Source organism: Harmonia axyridis, chromosome 1 (assembly GCF_914767665.1).
Source record: "Harmonia axyridis chromosome 1, icHarAxyr1.1, whole genome shotgun sequence".
In the NCBI taxonomy this organism is placed as follows: domain Eukaryota; kingdom Metazoa; phylum Arthropoda; class Insecta; order Coleoptera; family Coccinellidae; genus Harmonia; species Harmonia axyridis.
Genome location: NC_059501.1, coordinates 66,043,332 through 66,065,364, shown reverse-complemented (window position 1 = coordinate 66,065,364; position 22,033 = coordinate 66,043,332). Strand labels below are relative to the sequence as shown.

Sequence of the window (22,033 nt, the reverse complement as noted above, 5' to 3'; positions counted from 1 at the left end):
AATGAAAGTGACCAAATCGGCACATACTATTTTTATGACGATCAACTAGCATACTGAGATCTATTCAAAAGGACCGGTGATAATAAATTTCCTACTGACCCCGCTTTCTAATAAATTTCTGATAACTTGGAGAACTCTTGAATATTAGCAATATTCTGGCCTAATCAAGTGAGTTTGAATATAGTTTATCCAAAGAAATAGAAAAAAAAAACAGTTACACAACGAACTAAAACCGAGGTTGTTGGATCATTTTATTAATCTACGTACCGCACTGGTCTATGCGAATCATAAGTAAGATAATAAAAATACTTAAATAAGTGACAAGTGTAGCCAATAAATGTAATAGAATCGGTATGCAGTGGTACGTGAACTATATTTACAACAACGTTTAATCATATCTGTAATGTGAGAAAAAGTGGTTTGATAACGATGTTGGAACTTAATTACTCAAAATATTTTTTTATTACCTACTCGATTGTTTTCACCTTATACTGGGTTTTCCTAAAACGGAGTTACGAAGGAAAATATTCCTTGGATAATTTTAAGAAAAAAAAGTCCTATAAACTTGAGTCCGCAAACTCTTTGTTTTCGAGATACAGGGTGTTTCTTGTATAGTCATACTTTTTATTGATGCTTGTATTTATTAGTTTATCGAATCTTTATTGATCTTCGCTACAGAATTTGTTGATAAGTAACATAAATTATAATTAATTTATTCATTACAGCTTACTGACTGGATTTTTATAATAATTTGGATTTTCCTGAGGATTACCAGAGACCCATTTGATTTTTTTTTTCGAAATCGATAGCAGATACGACAAAACTACAACAAACCAAAAAGTGTTGTACTAGACCAGAGTTTGTTTTCACATTTTTCTATAAAACCAGTGCTTCACCAAAAAATAGTTCTGGTGGAAAGAAGCAGGTACCCTTCCAGAAAAAATATCATACTGTAGATTTGCATACAAAATAAGCATTTCACAAGATGAAAAATGAAAATCGGAAGATATATGCCAATTCAAGTTAAATATCTTGTGGAGGGAAGGTGCTATGTGGAAAAAAACTTCAACACCAGTATCTCAAAACCAAAGCGTTTGCAGATTCATGTTATAGAACTTTTTTCTCAAAATGAGCCGAGAAATCTGTCATTTTCATTTGTACACATTAGGAATCAGATATAATCAATTCAAAACTGATATCTGCACAATTAAATTGCAATTTGAATGAATCACACAATAAATTGTATAACACGGCCCAGACAATTTTTCGATGTGAATTACTCAGTTCAGTATTTTGATAACTACAGTATTGAAATTTTGTGACGAGAATGAAACAAAAAACCGAGAACAACGAGTAAGTGCATGCCGATTACGAATGCAAAAATTACAGATGGCAAATATATTTTGGAAATATTGGGGGGATAACTACCACCCATTTCTACGCCCTTGCTGGAAACATTGAAAATATTGCTGGCCTTCCCTAGAATTTGCGTACTAAGCATAAAATAATCACAAAATATATGACTTGAGTTATGAACAAAAAAGTACTATAAGAAAATATAATCGACGAAAAAAAATCTTCGAAAATGGGGGGCGCTGTCTAAGACATTGCCACAGGCGTAATAGTACCTAGATACGGCCCTGGAACTGTTAGGCAATAAATACCATTGCTCCTTGCTCCTAATGAATTGCTGGAAACTTGGACAACCCTTGTAGGTATAATCAAAACATTCTTCCTTCAAGTGACTTTGTATATACTATACCTAATTATTACTTCCAATACTTCCAACTAACGAAAGTTAATATATAAACTCTGGTTGGGCCCTGGGCGCCCATTGCAAGCAAATATGTGTCGAAATAAAAAACCTCTTTAGAAAATCGATTTTATTCTTTAATAAAACATCCTCTTTTGATTCCATTATTACCTTCCCATAACTCCTTCTCATAACCTGCTTACACATGATAAAAAAGTTTTAGTCTCTTTTTTATGTTGTTCTTCGCTTTCTTTTTTATGCTCTTGGTTCAGAAAATGCACGCTGATAGAGGTGTCTGTAGAGGTTATCTGAAAATAAATTAAATAATGTAGCTAGGATATTATAGATAAATAAAACTGTTCTTCATCATCGCTCGATTTTAAGTATATAGTGATGGCAAGTAGGTATCTAGGTATTTAATATCTAAGTGTTAAAAAGTAATGCTTAAAAAAAGCCGAAAGCTAAACGGAGAACGATAACGTTTTCCTCCTCTTCCCTTCCACAAACAGTGACAGTCCAATTAGATAGAAGAGGAGAGTACATCTCTATCTGCAAATCAGAATTCAGATAACCTATAGCGAATCATTTCCAACACGCCTATACGTGAACCTTCTTCCGTAAATGAGATGTTGAAAAGGGAATCGTTCGAATGATCTTTATTTAACTAACGGGATTTCATCTCTTTTCCTCTCATTGAATAACTACAATATCAAGAACTATCGTTGCCAATACTTCATAGTCAATACAAATATTTAATTCTGAGATACAGTTAACATTTTGAATCGATTTTTAAGTTTAGGTAATTATATAATATTTAAAAGTTACCATGTATGCTTTTTCCAGTTTGTTAGTAGATAATCTCATACAAGTTATTTCCTGTTCGAAATTCGATGATTCTATGGGGAACATACTACTTCTGCTCAGGTCCCAGGTGTCGATAATGTTACTGGAGTTCTTGGTGTAAAATATACAAGGTTTCTCCAAGGACCACTGAATCTCTTCGATTGAATCATCAACTTTTTTACTTTCCTTGTTGGTTACGATCATTAAAGGTTTCGGGTTATTGCTAGAATACAAGAGAATGTTTCCGTTCTCCATACCGGCTAAAAAATATTCATCCGAAAATGGACATGGAACAAGGCACTTTACGGGTGAGGATATATCTGCGAAGAAAATATTATGTTAGTATCTAATAACTTTTAATTTTTCAGTTCGTTAGTAAATTCAACATACACTGGCAAGCAAAAAAAGGGTCACTAAGACTAAGATTTTCTTTTTTTTTTCCAATAGACACGCGTCTTCGAATAATATTTTATTCTTCATCTATCTTCCATTAGAAAATCAACTGAATATGCGCAAAATGTAGACTTATGGGCTAAAAAACACGATAAAAGACCCAATTACAAGAAATCAAAAACAATAATCATTATAAAATTAATAATAAAATATAAAGAAAATAAAATCAATGCTATATCATGAACGTAATCCAATAAAACAATGAAAATTAATAGATAAACAGTAATGAAGTAATGAAGAAGGAACCTAAAGGAGAAGAAGAAAGATACGCCGATGTCTGTATAGAGGAGCGAGTTCCATTCGGTAGAATAAAGATAAGTAAGCTTCTGGCGCGTCACTTTCGATGTGTGACTATGATGGAATACAATTCCTATCCTATTGGCCAAAGCTGGCCTCTTTTGGGCGATTGCTTCCTTCAGGCGGTTCAATTGTTGACAGTACAGTTCCGAGTTAACAGTTTTGCCCTAGTGGAGCAGTCCATAGTAATAATAATTTCCTGCCAATCCCACCGAACACACAGCAAAACTTCCTTGGTCGTTAATCCTATAGCTTGGCCACCGGCTCGCCGCGTTTCGACTACGACCGTTTTCGCTTGACGTTGTCGCAAGTGATCCACTTTTCATCACCAATCACTTCAAAAATGGGTTGATTTTGTTACGATTCAGCAGCGATTTACAAATAGAAATTCAGTTCATGAAATTTTTTTGCGTTAACTCGTGTGGTACCCATACATCGAGCTTCTTTGTGAGAACAGACTTATGCAATTGGTTTCAAACAGTGTTTTGTGCAATCTTTAGTTTTGAGCAATCGAAACAGTGGTTACACGACGGTCGGACTCGATAATTTTCATGATTTTATAGAAATTTTAGGGCAATTGACCATATTCACCGTCGCCATATTGTTGTGCGACAATACCAACTACCCAGTGTAACCCAGTGTTCCCAACGGAGAAATATTGAGTTCACTAGAAAAATACCGCTCATATCAAAAATACTATCAGTCATAGACATAATTCTTCCACTGTCTATTTCCAAAAAATAGAGCGAAGCCTTCATTTATACACTCGGCCACAGTTAATTTGTATATAAAACTACCTTTCACTAATGTTTTCATTTCCAAAAGGTGAAATTTTTGCGAATAATGTCCCAAACAAGCCAATCTGGCGTAGCAGCCAGAAAAGGTACTCTGGAATTTACACATAAACCACAATTATAAACTTTATATTGTGGAATTTTTCTAGTAAACCCAATATTTCTCCGTTGGAACACTGGGTTTTTGGAAATAGACAGTGGAAGAATTATGTCTATGACTGATAGTATTTTTGATATGAGCGGTATTTTTCTAGTGAACTCAATATTTCTCCGTTGGGAACACTGGGTAGTTGGTATTGTCGCACACCAATATGGCGACGGTGAATATGGTCAATTGGCCTTCCAGTGCTTGGTGCATCTTTGATATCGAAATTACCGGAATTGCGCGTGATTGGCTATTATACTATTAGAACCATAAACATTATTTACATTTTCAGCCATCTGGATTGCATTTTCGCCTTTATTGATGAAATCTATGAACTATAGCGTATTTTCTCTTTGCTTGTGTTTGACGCGCAATCAAACTAAACTGTGTCAACTAATCACAAAACTGTCAGAAAAGTTACTGCAGTAGAGAATCTCATCTTTCTAACGCCATCTAATGGAACCCAATCGGAGTTATACAACGCGAAATACAGATAAATGAAGCAATTTCTTCGAAAAATAAAGGATTTCTTTTTACTACACCTAATATTCTCATCCATAGCCTTTAACACAATTATCAATTTCTGGATGAATGCTATATATTTTTGCATTACCTTTTTTACTAATAGCAGAAAGCATACATCTGATATTATTGGAAATAATGAAATTAAAAATGAATAGATTTCCTAACTGAATGCAGTGTGAGCTATAAGGATTTATTACCTGATGTATGTATCTTCACGTGAGTTTTTTCTTTATTCAATTCGCATTGCAATATACTGCCGTAGTTTGTTGCAATGAATATAGATCCCGAATCCGCACTATGAACAAACATATCACTGCATAAAAGTTCGTCCTTATCGATTAAAAAGTCTTTCAAACTGACTGCGAAATTTTTCATCATTATTATTCCGCCCCAGTAGGCAATTCCACCGTTATGTCTGACATCCAACTTTTGCTTTGCCATAACATTCCATATCACAATAGTACCTTCCTGATCTAAACTGAAAATCTGAAAATAATTGGAATTAACTATGTTGATTGAAATCACTCCCCAAATGAACAGAGTCAACAAACTTCGGGATTTCTAGCCATGACTTCTCTCCAATATTTCGTCTACAACTATCGTATTAGGCATCTCCAGATTCTCGGCCTTAGAAATATTAAAAGGGCATTTTGAGTTATCGCAGCCTACCACGTGAAAACTGATTACTGGAGCATGCTAGGTGATTCTTAAAATTTGAAACTCTGTGGTACACAGAATAAGAGAGATAGACCAAACATATGTTATATATTCGAAATAAGGGGAAAAAGAGCTAGTCAAATATGGAAAAATATACAGGGTGTTCCATTTTAAAAAATGAAGTTGCATTCAATATATTGCCCACTCTGTATATATTTAATTTTCTGAAATTATTTTACAAAACACTAGTCGATTTTGTGAAACTTTTGTTGAAAACATTTTTTTGTACCTCTTTTAGTAACAAAGTGAAAGGGGGGGTCAAATTATGGTGAAAAACCCGGTACCTACCTAATAGCAACAAATAAATAATACATAAATTCATAAACGTTGCACAATATCTTACAGATTAAATTGTTCAAATTGCTGTCCATTTTCCCCTAATACATAATTGACAAAACTTTTCAATACGCCTGAGTGCATTTAATATTATAAAAGGGTGGTTTTGTAAATCCTGGAAAACTGCCTCTGTTGATGGACGAAGTTCTTCGAGACTGTTGTGTCTTTTACTGTAGTATATTATATGTATTAGGGAAAATGGACAGCAATTTGAACAGTTTAATCTGTAAGATATTATGCAATGTTTATGAATTTTTGTATTATTCATTTGTTGCTATTAGGTAGGTACCTACGTTTTGTTTTTCATGTTAGTTATGAGTGTATTATCTTTGTTTGCTCACTCTACTATAAATAAAATCACAAATGAAAATTATCCAATTGATTCTTTTTTCATATGGGAAATCCATTGCTCATTAACAAAAACCATCATTATTTGATGTTTTAGTGTTTTTTCGACATTTTTGAACATCCTACCTACATCGTATCATACATCATTTTGAAGGGAAAAAATGACGAATTCAACGAAGTAATGATATATAGGGTGTTTCAATAAAAAAAAATAAGGGTTTTGTTGAATCTTCAAAACCATACCCCGAAAAAAAAATTAGAATTCTGATTCAGACGTAGTTTTCACCTCAGCGTTATTTCTAATAACTTCGGAGATAAAGGAGGGGTCCGAAAAGTATCAATTTCCAAAATCTCCCTGTATCTCTTGAACGGAAACAGTTATGCAAAATCTGATTAGACCAACTTGAGTTTCACAAAAAAGTGGGACAGGAACGTGAAAACCGCAAGGTTCTATCTTAAATAACAAGCGAGAAACCTGGCTGTCTCACCCAGAATGGGATGCCCTGTACAGGCTTCCATCCCATATAAAAGAAAAGAAAAAGAAAATAGTTCATCAGAGTCCAGAGAAGTCCAGTGTTGAGTTACAATATACAGGGTGATTCATTGGTAAATGGGAGGCAGCTTAGGGTAGCTGGAGGACACTGAGGCTAATTAGAATAACCTATATTTGAAGGGTTTTTCTCTCTTCATAATCAAGATAAAGAGCGTTTTTTGATTTTGTCAATTTTTTCAATTACCCATTACTTTCGAACCACTCTATATATTTTCATTATACATATTTGGTACGTTTATTTTCTGCAACAACTACTTCAGACAGACATAGAGCAACTGAATTTTTTTTCGGGTCCGGCCTAGGAAAAATTTCAAAAGATTCAACCCAAAAAAAATGATCAATTTTTCCTAGGCTGGTCCTGAATTAAAAAATCAGTTGCTATGGCTGTATGAAGTAGGTTGTTGCAGATAATAAACGTACCAAATATCATGAAAATGTTAATTTTTCGGTTTATGGTTCGAAAGTTATGGGTAATTGAAGAAATTGTCAAAATCAATAAAACACTATGTATTTTGATTATGAGAAGAGATATAAAGGTTATTCTGACTCGCCTCAGTGTCCTCTATCTAACCCTTAGCTTCCGCCCATTTACCAATGGATTCCCTTGTATGATCGAGAAACCTCTGACGATGCCTACCGCAGTTGTAAGCGGAATATTAGATGAAAACCCAATTAGACCACGTATAGAAAGCTCGAAATTTTCTAACTCTTCAGAAATGGTGTTAAGTCGATATATTTGGCCTTTGAAAAATAATAGTGAATTTATCTAGTATTTTGGAGTAGATACTCACTTTCCACGTTGATTCTTCCTCATTAAATATGTCTAGGACATTCGTTTCCATTACACAACTTATAGCTACAACGCAACAACAATGACTTTTCTCGATATCAGTCACAAATGTAGGAGATTGGAGGTAAACATCTCCTTCAATCATTGGACAAATATTCCTCACCAACGCCTTATTTTCTGAGGTTTCCCAAATCACCAATGACCTGAAAGTATCGAGAAAAATGGGTATTCAGTTAATCCTTTCGCAATGTTATGAATTGCATATTTGTTTTGTTAGTCAATTAACTAATACATTTTTCAAAATTAACTAATAAACTAATTAGTTAATTTTGAAGAGTAATGTGATTGGTGATAGGGTCAAGCTGTAATAGTCTAGTACTCTAGTAGCACTAACACTTCACTCAATAAGTCAATAAGTAAAAACACATTTTTTCTGAAAAAATCGACTTTATTCTTCAAGAGTACAGGATGTCCCAAATTGATGCTCACTGAAAGCACCTCTAAAACTAGTCTTAGAGGAAAAATCTTCAAGGACCCCGATCACTTCTTAGGGAATAATAAGAAATCAGAAAGAACATCATAAATATGATTAAATATTTTGTTATATCTTAGTTTCTGTTCGAGATATTAAAAAAAATTTAAAACGTTTTTATCAGTAGGTTTTATCTTTATATGACACTCATAACAGATCATAAAAATTAAATACCGTTTAAGAGATATAGAGCAAAGTTGGTGTTCCTTAAATGGGACACCTTATATTTTTCAAGGCATTTTTTTATCCGCTGCTTTGTCGATAAGTATTCCATTATCGGTTTTTCAAAAAATGTCATCCTTTTCGAATATTAAGTTTTTCGTCTTTCGAAATTTATATATCATGTTATATATTTTTGAGAAAAAAAATTTAATTCGTTACATCAATTTTTATGGTTTAAAAAAAACACAAGTTTGTATTATAACTTCAAAACTAATTAAAATATAAAACAAATGCTGACAACAATGGATTTTACTGAGATAAGTGCCTGTAGAATGTTTTTTTTTCATGTTTATAGCTTATAGCACCAATAATAGAGAAGTTATGCTAACTTTCCATCGAGCCCGAAAATGTGCCATTGATATTTTTCAAGGTCAAAGGGATTCTGAGATCCCCTCACTAGACAACAAATTTGGGATACGTGATCACTCTTGAAAGTGACTATGTTGACGAATAAAGTCGATTTTTTAAAACAAGGTTAGGCTTATCGAGTAAAGTATTAAAATGAAAATAAATCAAGAAAAATGTTGTAGCTGGTAGTGGATTACACAAGTTTGGCTGATGTGTATCTGTCTTATTGTTTGCATAACTTTAGCAATATCATGTCTTACACCCACTTTTAGGAAGGTTCATTAAAATTTAATGCAATATTAAAATTTCAAGCCTCAATTAAACGGTGCAGGTGGCCAATAGAAGGTTTAAAATTTTAATGACGGCATATATTTTAATGATCGTTCCTGAAACAGGGTGAAGACTATTAGATAGTTCAGTTGGGTAACTTTAGTTTCTAAATGACAACGTAATTCAAGGAAGCTCTCCAAAAGCCAACAAACAGTGCCATTAATTTACTCTAAAGCCCAAAACTGAATTCACCGAGAACTCGAAATTTTACATATGAACTTACCCATTTTGAAGACCGGCAAAAACAGTACCCGTAACCTTTCCGAAACAACAACTCGTTATCTTCCCATAGCAAGCCATGTAAATCTCAGGCAAGGCATCGTTTATGTTCCACACATACACAAAACTCTTAGAAAGATCAGCAGCATCCTCGCCAACATGAACCGACAAGAACTGAGAGGGATTCTTCGGATTAGATACTACATGACTTATTTTTCTCCTCCCAGAAAACTCAGAAGGTGGCTTGAAGAGAACAGTAGTTTCGCTGAACTTATTTCCAGATTTTTTTCTGGTCGTAGAACCCGATCTAAATTCTCTCTCTTTCAAGATATCCAAGATCAGTCCACCGGTGTTCGACAGGAACTTCTCCAGTCTGTACTCGTTGAACTGGGGTTCAACCTGAGCCTTTTCTTCCTGCATTTGGTCTAATGAAGGACCAACACCAAGTCTCTCGAACTTGTAACTATAGGGAGAATCCTTGGAAACATGCGGTGGCATCTGCACCCATTTCTCGCAGGTTTCTATGGTATCTGTTTGGACCTCGTCTTCGACGTTCTCCTCCCCTGTCTGCACCCCAATCTGCATACTGTTGACGTTGCCGTATCTCTCGATGAATTCTTCATAAGGCACTGGCGGCGTATCGAAAACTGTGAAACTAACGCAGTCCAACTTGATCATGTTCAAGAGTTCTTCGCCACGTTTTTTGCGAATCTCCAAACTCCTCCTCCTCTCGTTCCTCTTCTTAGCGCTCACGAAATTCAGGAACTGAAGAGATTTAGCCTCCTCGAAGCCTTCATCTGAAAGGGATGTGAAATTGCTTCTGATGTTGCTCTCTGGTCTTCTCAGTCTCATGTTGTCTTTCTCGACGAGGTCTTGCAAGTTGGAGAACTCCTGTTTCTTCTTTTCCTCCTTCAGGTCGAAATTCCCGGAATCCAGCTTCCTCTCCAGATCCTTTCCTGATGAAGGTGTCGCTTGGTTGGATGGTTGTCCATCGCTCGAAAACGATGATGTACTCTCTGTTGATATTTCGGAAATGTTGTGAATTGTTGAGTCAGAGCTGCTGACGTTCTCGAAGTCAGACTCGTACGAGTCGAAGTCATCTTCGTATTCTGCATCATCTTCAGCTTCTTCATTCGTAGGTTGCTCTGGAGGAATGATAGGAGTTAGTATTTTGGGTACCTCGGGTCCCGCTATGTTCTCATTCACTATACTCCCTTTCCTTAGAGTCGATGTTCTTGGTCTTTCCGAGGTTGAGATGGACTCTGAGGATTCTTCTCGGCTGAGTACTCCTGGTTTGGTGGTTGGCAATGTTTTCTTTACGACGTGAGCTCTTTTCTTATTCCCATCGCCAGATCCCTTCTCGTATTTGTTCAAATGTTGGAGCATCTCAGCGTAGTTGTTCTTGCTGGGAAAATATTGGGTTTTGACTATCCTGGAGTTTTGGGATGCTGTTGTGCGATCGCTAGAAATACTACTCTTGGATTTTACTGATTGGGGTTTCCTCGCTGAGTGTTTGGTATCTTTGGCTATCAGCCCAGTTGTTTTCTTCTTTTCTTTTTCTTCTTTTGAAGCTTGCGACTGAACTTTATTTTTTTCATTTCTGATTTTTTTTTCGACGGTTTTTTCCTCGACATTTCGAACGGATTCGGGTTTCTTATCCGCAGTCGGCCTTTTTGGTTTTGTCTGGATTCTTGGCGTAGCTGTTTTTCCGTTTACCTGTGAATAAAATCAGATAAAATTATTTCAGATATTCATTTCGATATTTTTCAACCAAACCAATAATAGATACTCAATTATCCAAAAAATATCATGTTATTTTCTTAAATTCAAAGCGAGTTTTGAGTTGAATCTGTGAAAATATGTCTTTTTTCTGTGATTTTCATTCTGTGTAGATTGAAACGTGGGCTTGTACAGGGTGGGCAAATAAGCGAGGTAAGCGGCTATATCTCAGGATCCACTCATCGTAGAGACTTGCGGTAAAAAATTTTACTACTAAAGTAAACAAAAGAAAACACTGGAAATTGTTTTGAAGTTCATACCTCCACCGCTAGGGGGCGTAATAGCTATCGTCGAGTAGAAAAATGCATTTTACTCGAAAAATTTTCATATTAAGTTGGAAAAAAAATATCATCACTGTAAACCTTGGGAAATTCTCTATTTGTTTGAATTGTCACTTTCGATTTTGCGACATCGAATAAGGGTGGCGGAAAGATAGAAATCTGACTGATTGAAATGTCTGTAACTTCAGTTTGGCTCAACATTTTTGAGCAAATTAGATCTTATTTGAGAGACAACATCTTGTTGATTAAGGAAAAAATATACTCATGATGAATTTGATTCAGCTGCTTCCGATAGGGAGCGCTAAGTCAGAAGTTCATTGTTTTGTTCATTTTTCTCTGAAATTTCAAATGTAATGATAGGATTTTCTTAACAGAAACAAAAATTTCATTGAATTCGCATGAGAAAACCTGAAGGTCGCAAAGCGATAATTTCAGGCGTTCTGAAGTTATGGCCGAAAGAAGATATTCTTCAACTGATGCACTGCGAAAAACCAAATTGAGTCTTCAAGTTCTAACAGAAACAGAAATCCCATCAAATTTGTATGAAAAAACCAAAAGGTCGCAAAGCGATAGCTTCAGGCGTTCTGGAGTTATGGCCGAATGAAGACACAATTTAGTTTTTCAGTGCATCAGTTGAAGAATATCTTTTTTCGTCCATAACTCCAGAACCCCTGAAGCTATCGCTTTGCGACCTTTTGGTTTTTTCATACAAATTTGATGGGATTTCTGTTTCTGTTAGAACTTGAAGACTCAATTTGGTTTTTCGCAGTGCATCAGTTGAAGAATATCTTCTTTCGGCCATAACTTCAGAACGCCTGAAATTATCGCTTTGCGACCTTTAGGTTTTTTCATGCAAATTCAATGAAATTTTTGTTTCTGTTAAGAAAATCCTATCATTACATTTGAAATTTCAGAGAAAAATGAACAAAACAATGAACTTCTGACTTAGCGCTCCCTATCGGAAGCAGCTGAATCAAATTCATCATGAGTATATTTTTTCCTTAATCAACAAGATGTTGTCTCTCAAATAAGATCTAATTTGCTCAAAAATGTTGAGCCAAACTGAAGTTACAGACATTTCAATCAGTCAGATTTCTATCTTTCCCCCACCCTTATTCGATGTCGCAAAATCGAAAGTGACAATTCAAACAGATAGAGAATTTTCCAAGGTTTACAGTGATAATATTTTTTTTCCAACTTAATATGAAAATTTTTCGAGTAAAATGCATTTTTCTACTCGACGATAGCTATTACGCCCCCTAGCGGTAGAGGTTTGAACTTCAAAATAATTTCCAGTGTTTTCTTTTGTTTACTTTAGTGGTAAAATTTTTTACCGCAAGTCTCTACGATGAGTGGTTCCTGAGATATAGCCGCTTACCTCGCTTATTTGCCCACCCTGTACTACAGCTCTGAACCGTGCCTTTCATTTTCTGTAAAATAATTATTCAGCCCATATTGAGTAGGATTATTGATTTTTTAAAACAAAGAATTAAGAAATAAATTTTTGTAATTTCATTTTTTAAGAAATTGTCTCCAGAAAATTACGATAGGTATTTCAAACATATGTTGCCAACGTTGTACTCAATGTACTATTACTAAATATTAAAGACCTAAAGTTTGAATCCCGGGAGGAGAATTGTTTTTCGAATTTTGAACCAGGAATAGTCCCAATTTCCCAATTTGTCATTGATGACAAATTCGTATTCAAATTCGATTCGGTGAACACGACAACTCTCGAACGGTAAGACCTAAAATTTTCAAGGTAATTCACCAATTGACAAAATTAAACAAAGGATTCCGTAAATATGGCCGATAGAGAATTAACTGACGCGAAGTCTGTAGCTTTGGAGCATTCATTAATTAATTCGCCATTTTCATCCATGGAGACACTGACTTCACGTCAGTTTTTTTTCATTTTTTCTTCGATATTCTGCTAGAATTTTCTATAATTCTGACACCAATAGAAACATGATATTTGCACGAAGTATGAAATGGATCTATTATATTCTTATGGTTAAAGGCAAAATTTCGATCGAATCTGTTATCAAGGAAATAATTATAAGGTGTGTGAATAAGTCTTTCCCGTTTTTTTTCAAATTTTGAGCCTTTATTGTGAAAAAATGGTAACCAATGAATTATTGAAAGTATTGGCCATCGCTAGCTACAACTTTTCCCCATCTTTCTGGCAACATACGAATCCCGTTGCGAAAAAATTCGACCGGTTTGGCCTCTATCCAGTCATCCACCCATTTTTTGGCTTCCTCGTAGGAATGGAAGTGCTGGTCAGCCAGGCCATGCGTCATCGATCTGAAGAGATGGTAATCAGACGGAGCAATGTCTGGACTATACCCATTTGAGCGTTTCTAAGTATGTTTTCACCGGCTGTGCAACATGTGGGCGAGCATTGTCATGTTGCAAAATAACTTTGTCGTGCCTGTCGGAGTATTGTGGCCGTTTTTCTCGCAGTGCGCGGCTCAAACGCATCAATTGTCGTCGATAGACCTCGCCTGTGATCCTTTCATTCGGTTTCAGAAGCTCATAGTAAACCACACCTAGCTGGTCCCACCATATACAGAGCATGAGCTTGGCGCCATGAATATTTGGCTTGGCCGTCGATGATGATGCATGGCCGGGTAGTCCCCATGATTTTCTTCGCTTCTGATTATCGTAACGGATCCACTTTTCATCGCCAGTCACGATACGATGCAGAAAACCCTTTCTTTTATGTCGCTGAAGCAGCTGTTCGCAAGTGAAAAAACGCCGTTCGACGTCTCTCAGCTTCAGTTCGTACGGCACCCAATTTCCTTGCTTTTGGATCATTCCCATGGCTTTCAAACGCTTGGAAATGGTTGTTCGGTCAACTCCCAATGCTTCAGCAAGTTCTTCTTGCGTTTGACACGAATCTTCATCAAGCAAAGTCGCCAATTCTTGATCTTCAAAGATTTGCGGCCGTCCGGAACGCTCCTTGTCTTCCACGTCGAAATCGCCACTTTTGAAGCGTCGAAACCATCCGCGAACACTTGAATCATCGACACAACCTTCTCCATAAGCTTCCTGAAGCAACCGATGCGCCTCGGCAGCAGATTTCTTCAAATTGAACCAATAAAGTGAAACTTCCCGCAAATTTCGACATTTTCACGATTTCAAAAATTTATGATGCGAAAAAATTTCAACTAATGTGTTAGTGTGGAATTGTTGACAGATGAATAAGCTTTGATTATGACATATGTAACCATTAAATACTCGCACAGTATTGGTGGCGCCATCTCTTACAAAAAACGGGAAAGACTTATTCACACACCTGATAGTATTTTTCAAATAATTCGTGAAGACAGAATTTTTTTAGCCTTCGTCCATTTCTGCGCCAATTGCACCATATTGCAGATATCAAAACGAGTGCTCAAAAGATCCTGCTTTCAGGTACTTACTTTTGTCTTAACTTTTTGTTATACCATTTTAAAATTCAATAAAAATTTTCATTTTCCATTATTTATTTCCTAAAAAAGAAATTACTAAAGCGCAAAAGTCCTGTCCATAAAATTACAATATTGTGTTGAAAGAAGCAAGCAAGTTTCAATAAAAGTTTCAATTTATTAAATCATATAATTTTGCAGGTTGAATGAATATTTGTATTGAAGGGTTGAAGATTTACGCGGAAAAATTACATACTAATTGAAATAAGCGCGTTAAAACTTCTGACTGAATTTCATTGCTTCTAATTTTTTGAGAGCATTTGTAACTAAACTTTTCCAAAAAAATTCAACCTTTAGGTTATCGTCTGTTGGTACAGCTGCACAGAAATATTTTCAGAAGTGGCTTTTACACACTGAAAAAGAAAACGTCGACAAATTCGATATTCGCTTATCAAAAAACTAAATTTTTGAGTAGGTATATTATCGACACTGACTTACAGAATTTGGCAAAATTATAGCGGAGAAAGAATAAAGTAATTGACTCCCATCAGTTTGAATCATTTTATAGTAATTCGAGAGTTTCACTTGAAATGTAGTATTCATAATTTATTGACAATTGAATAAATCGAAAAAGTAAGCGAAGGTGAAGTGAAGGTCGAAATATTTGAAATGATGTTGGTAAATTACTTGAGACTGGGAATCTATGGAACCTTTTTCAAATGTCTTTCGACTCTAAACCGATCGAAATTCAGTTTTCAGAGCAACAAGTATAGTTCCAATTTTATTCGAGTTGAAAGCGAAAATTGAATGAAAATATTACTGAGCGATATTATCATTGACACTTAGCACTTCATTTTACATATCTAGGACGACTAATCGAATGAATTATTACTTCTTAGATGAATTTCCCTGTGTAGTTCATCGAATAACATTCATTTTCAAACAGCCAACGGATTCTCAAACATTTGCGAATGTAATACTCACGTTTTTTGGTTTGGTTGACATACATAAACGTCGAAGGAAATTCTATTTCACGAACGAGTCAGAACTGTCATCGCAGACAGAATGCTATGGTGGTCGCTCACTGGGTGAAATAATCGATATTTCTGAAAGGGGGAGTCTTTCATGGTCTAGTTAATTCAGCTGGTGAAATAATCGATATAAAAATATAGTTGAGTAAATGCGTTCTCCGAAGACTATATTGTTGAAGGTGACCTGACTTTGACAAATGTGAAAATAATGTTTTGTTTTTTGAGCGCTCTTTTTCCTGAATAGATCGCTTTATCACTTCGTCATAATATCTGTAATTTTCGAATTCTGTGATTGGTATCAAACGATAAAGTTCGAATGATGACGAATTCTTGTTTAAATTAAAAAATGTTCGTCCGTGCGGCCGTAAACACGATAATTCCCGGGCAAAAAGAGCTTGAAACCATGATACACTCAAAATACAATTAAAAAAAAACACCCTGTATATAAAAATTCCTTGAATTTGATAGGATATTCGAATAAAGGGGAAAAACTAAGGGAGCAAGGTTTTTTTCGAACTTCCGCATGAGATTGAAATACCAGTTAAATCTAGTAGTAATAGGAGAAGTTCAGAAGTTAGAGCGGAAGTTCCAGCAATACCTTGCTGTCTCAAATTTTTTCTCCTTCATTCGAATATCCTATCAAATTCAAGAAATTTTGATATTGTTTTTTTTTTTTGAGTTGAGTCTTATTTATCAATTTTTCCTAGGCTGGACCTGAAAAAAAATCAGTTGCTATGTCTGTATGAAGTAGTTGTTGCACAGAATAAACGTACCAAATATTATGAAAGTTATAGATAATTGAAGAAATTCACAAAAACACTCTGTATCTTAATTATTGTTGTATAGGTTAGGCTAGAGGATGGTTCATGTATGATGACTTTTATTATAATTCGTTCATATGTATAATAATATGTCATGTAGATAGAACCAATAAACAGTTCATCTTGACTCTTCAAGTAATGAATTTCATCCACTAATGTCTTAAGACCTAATTAATTAAGAACTTACGAAAATCAAAATAAATAATAAAACAATTATAAAGAGAGATAGACCCTTCAAATCGGTTATTCTGACTCGATCCTCTGTCTACTTTAGCTTCCGCCCATTCACCAATAAATCACCCTGTATAAACAAAATTTCAGTTAAATTTGAAAGATAGATCTTAAAATCCAAATTTTATTAAAACAGAATTCTCCATAATTTTTAATAAATTAATTTTGCAACTGATTGATTATGCATAACATTTATTTCGCATTTTTTTTTGTTTTCAATTCGATCAGATTGAAATTTTTCAATTATGATTTAATTTTACACCAGGTGATCCACTCTATGTAGGTAATTTTTGGACTTTATTCAGATTATTATCTTGTCCAAGACACATTGCAAATGAGGTCATATCGTCTGTTAAAGTAGCCCACCTTTAAAAAAGATTGAGTGACGAAAAGAACGAGGAAGCAATATAATTGTTCTAAATTATGTTTTAATTGGTTTAGGTATTTGCGGTACAGGGTGTTACGGGTTCTGCAATGAATTCTTTTGTTAACCTTTCGACTTAACATATTTCAATGAATATTGGATTTGAAAATTTTACAAGTCAACTAATACATATACAAAGTCTAACCGAATATAGGAATATAGCTTTTCCAGTTTTTGTGCATTTTATTCCAGATATCAACTCTTCCATACTGAATGGACTAGAAATAACATCTACAACAGTTGACGATGTCCTCAACCTATGTAAATTATTCCTCATCTCTTTACGTTAGATTTGAAAATTTTACTGAATTAGAAATGTTCACAAGTCGGCGAGCAATTATTTCTGTTAATATTATTACATGCTTCTCACAACGGAGATGTGAAAGGTGTATAAGGCGGGGACCACCAGTGGTCACGGGATGAAAAACCGCAATCCACCAGAATAATCAATTTAACCTAGATGAGATTTTGGGAGACATAGTTGAATACATGTATTATTGTTGTTTTTCATGGGTGAGGGTAGTAAAATATAATAAAAATGCTAAGAGTTATTTATTCACAATATATCACAGTTTGATTACATATGAGGTATTGACATACCATCGAATTGATAAAATTGCCAAACATTCAAACTCCGAACTCGAGTTATAAAATGTAAAATCTGATCATTTTAATCAGTTACAACAATAAAATCAAATGAAATTCGGCAATGCTTGATGTTAAACGCGGAACAGGGTAGAAGAGATCATATTCATTAAAACATACACATTGCTCAAATTTTCAAAGAGATTTCAAACAAACAACAATCGAAACAAAAACAATCAATACGTAAGAAAACCACAGATTATTCCCTGATGATTTACAATCGATGGCTCCGACGATTTCATGATATTCGCCAGCTGAAGTCTCTATGTTCCTTAGAGATGGCTTTGTGCGGATCTTCATGGTGGCGTCGTGGAAGAGGAGGTTACCAACACCATTGAATGGCCCGAAAAGGGTGAAGGGAGAGGTGAAGGTCTTATAATGTTTTCCGAAATTTTCGTCCAATGCGAAGAAGACATCCATGAAATCTTTCAGTCGGAGTTCAGATGAATTTCCTCTAACCATGCCATATCCAGCAGGAGCCCAGCTTAGCAGACAATCTCTGGAAGCTGTGTCGCCACAGAAGGTCTTGAAAGCCGTTATGTTCATGGCAGCTGTGTTCTTCTTTTCATCTTTAAAAAAAAGGATCGATTTTTGAATTTGCAATGATTTATTTAGGAGGCGTTTCAGGCAAGGACAACTAATAGAATAAATTATCCATTATATAAACTAATGGTCTAAAACTCCAAGATAAATCATTCTCTTTCAGGTTCCGTTTCACCATAGCCCACCCCCTGAAGTAGTGGCTCTTTTTGAATCGGTGGCACCCTTTTAGATCTCTCCCGAGCTAGTCAACGGCCTCTGAGGTTAAGGTGGAAAAGAGCGGTGATATAAACGATTTATATTGTTGAATAAAACACAAAATCTCAACCCAATGGAACAGTTCTCACGCAAATATTATATAATTCTTTTCTAAGCCATTGGTAAAGGGTGTTTTTTTAGAGCTATAGAACTTTAAATTGCAATAAAACAACGATGGATTATTCGATTGAAATGATTTTTTCTTTATCCGCAAGATAATCTTGTGGCATTACATTGATGATTTCTGGCATATGACCGCCAAGGCTGGCTCGGATGTAGTCCAATCTGGACGTCCAATTTTCGATGACTTTTTCCAACATTTGTGGCCGTATATCGGCAATAACACGGCGAATGTTGTCTTCCAAATGGTCAAGGGTTTGTGGCTTATCCGCATAGACCAATGACTTTACATAGCTCCACAGAAAATAGTCTAGGGCTGTTGAATCACAAGATCTTGGAGGACAATTCACAGGTCCAAAACATGAAATTAGGCGGTCACCAAACGTGTCTTTCAATAAATCGATTGTGTGACATGTTGCGCCGTCTTGTTGGAACCACAGCTCCTGGACATCATGGTTGTTCAATTCAGGAATGAAAAAGTTAGTAATCATGGCTCTATACCGATCACCATTGACTGTAACGTTCTGGCCATCATCGTTTTTGAAGAAGTAAGGACTGGTGGAATCATTGATTCCACCAGCCCATAAAGCGCACCAAACAGTCAGTTTTTCTGGATGTAACGGTGTTTCGACATACACTTGAGGATTAGCTTCACTCCAAATGCGGCAGTTTTGTTTGTTGACGTAGACATTCAACCAGAAGTGCAAACAAAATAAAATGGACGTAGTGCGCGATACGTATTCCACACAGAACCATTATTTTCGAAATAAAATTGCACTATTTGCAAGCGTTGTTCAGGCGTGAGTCTATTCATGATGAATTGCCAAACCAAACTGAGAATAAATCACTTGACAGCTGTTGAATCGGTCGCCATCTTGAACAGTTATGCCAACTTAAAGTTATATACCTCGAAAAAACACCCGTTACATCAAAATAATTCAATATTATTTCACCAATCAACTCTTGATATCCCATTTGTTGAAAACATGAACAATTCAATTTACCTGCTAGAAAACTCTTCAAACTATTCTTAGAAATGAAAGCCACATCTCCTGAACCATCGATCAAACAACGGATCGCGCCATCATCCCCAACATAGGTGTCATTCCTGCAGTTGATGTTCAAAGATGAAGTCTCCTTTGGAAATCCAGGAACGCAACTTTTTCCGAAAAATCCTTCGACCCCCTCGTCGATAGGGCAAGTTTCCAATAGGCGTTTTTCGTTCAGATAGTTGGCAACACTGTTCCAGGCGATACCATCGTAGGAAGGAAAACAGGCCCTGGCACCTTTCAAATCATGTATCGTCTCGAATTTCGTGTTACTTCTAGTTACAGCTACAGTTAGGTATTTCGCATCTTCGTTCACAGTCTCGTAAAATAGAATTTTCAATTTGTATTTTCTGAAACAAGAAGATAATAATAGAGGATTTGTTATAAATTAAACGCACTGTTTAATAATTAAAAGTCTTTAATAAAATATAGGAAATAACTGTGTAGTAAACACACTGACAAATATACAATAATACTCTTCAACAACGGCCAACAAGAGAAAGGAGCGAGCATGGCTTGCACATGGCCTATCTTATAATTACACAGAATAAATATACGACTGCGCATGCCGCGCATAGAAATACTACAAGACAACTTATATTACTTATGTACTGGGTAAATATTTCAACAGGATTTTCAGAATAGAAAATTCTAAGGATTTTGAAGCTTGGTTTGGATCAAAACCCTCGACCATAATAAGATTTCTATAGTTGTGTATATGTTACAGGGAAAGTCCATTGCTAGTAAAAGTTGTCTCTTCCAAGATAGAGTTCATTGTTACTAAAATTGTCAGTAAGAGTTGATTGAAAATGAATAAGCACATTTTTCATAGGTATAGTTGATTATGCAGACTGTGGTTTAGTAAGAGTTGTTTCCTTGACTGAGTGAACGTCTGTGTTTGTTGTGCTAAGACCACTCAAATAAAAGACTTCAGACGAAGTGTGTAATACTAATAGGAGTATTAATAGGCGCTCCTTGTATTTTACAGTCAAATAATGGTAGATAATTTTTCATTAAAATTGTTGACAGTCTACTAAAAATATGGTCGAATGATGAACAGCCAAGTCGAAGTATCATTGAGAAAGTCAATCAAAATTATGATAACAAACTAGATGCAAGATCATAAAAATGGAGTGAAGGCATAAAGTTTATTCAATTTATGAAAAATAGTGCATTTCATACTTTTTCTCTTGTATGTCTCGGTTTTGAAATTACGTACAATAATTCCGATTTATTGATAAGTATCAATAAAAGTTTTTCCTTCGTTCCCTATGTTATCATTAGATGGTAGATCGTCTTCTTGCAGAAGGTCAACTTTTACTTACTCGAGACAGGGAGAGTATACTCTATCTAGCTATATATTCAACTCTGATTAGAACAGTATATCAAATTTCAACACTCTTCGGTTTTATCTTTTAAATTTCACTGGAAAGATCAGTAACAGTCAACTTTACCTAGGGATGAGAGTCACCTCTCACTACAGTAACAACTTTTGCTGTAACTTCAATATATTCATGCTAATTCAAATTAACATAATGTTTTAGGATATCGGAGCTTGATTGAAAATTTGTAATTGAATTTCCCTACATTCAGATAAGAATTAAAAAAAAACATAATAGAACAAATAACAGTAAACATTTAACTTTTGCCTAACAGCCGTGGTGTTTATTTGATATTTCCACCAAATGTTGAAGTTTGGTGGACGACGAAAGAAATCTTCTTTTTGGGAATTCTATTCATTATTATGGCTATTCAATTATTATAAAACTGGAAACTTTCTTTTTAAGTTAGTAATTATGATTTCAAAAATGGTAACTATGTTGGTCATAACAATCATTATCTCTTATTTATAGAATTGAGTTTTTTTTAGAGCTTATGATATTATCAGAGCCTTAGCCTATTTATACAGGGTGTCCCATAAGTGGCACGTCACAGTGACACCGGAGGTAGGTCAGCTAAAGAGGGACCTAACCAGCCTAACATGACCTCAGTAAAAGTTGCATGGTTTTCGAGTTATTACCAAATTACGTTTTATGGTGAATTTTCACCTTTTTTAACATTGTCAGGGTCAGAATTCTGCTGGAAAGCTCTCGAAGCTTATTTTTTTTGTTGTAATGGAATCTTAAATAGTTATTTAAGATGACATGAGTATGATTCTGTCAAAAAGTTATGTGGATTTCCGTAAATTAATGGATAAATCTTGATTTCAATTGCTAGCAAAACGAGAACTTCGACT

At 35.2% G+C, this 22,033-nt stretch overlaps 2 protein-coding genes across 2 annotated transcripts in view; both read right to left on the bottom strand.

The window, feature by feature from the left end:
* Positions 1-1,865: 1,865 nt before the first annotated feature.
* Positions 1,866-15,899, bottom strand: LOC123670940 (cytoplasmic dynein 2 intermediate chain 1). The gene is made up of 6 exons (XM_045604535.1): positions 15,663-15,899; positions 9,210-10,921; positions 7,556-7,757; positions 5,008-5,296; positions 2,579-2,916; positions 1,866-2,061 (listed from the first exon to the last, which is right to left on the bottom strand). Exons 1-6 carry the CDS (start codon positions 15,681-15,683, stop codon positions 1,942-1,944), a joined length of 2,682 nt encoding a protein of 893 aa, XP_045460491.1. The 5' UTR covers positions 15,684-15,899; the 3' UTR covers positions 1,866-1,941.
* A 1,821-nt stretch (positions 15,900-17,720) lies between these two features.
* LOC123670938 (transferrin-like) overlaps positions 17,721-22,033 on the bottom strand; it is a 29,767-nt gene continuing 25,454 nt past the window's right edge. Inside the window, exons 8-9 of the mRNA XM_045604534.1 lie at positions 19,753-20,147; positions 17,721-18,399 (exon numbers count right to left, since the gene is read on the bottom strand). Coding sequence (XP_045460490.1) covers positions 17,966-18,399; positions 19,753-20,147 — 829 coding nt within the window. The 3' untranslated portion in view covers positions 17,721-17,965. The remainder of the gene's footprint in view (positions 18,400-19,752; positions 20,148-22,033) is intronic.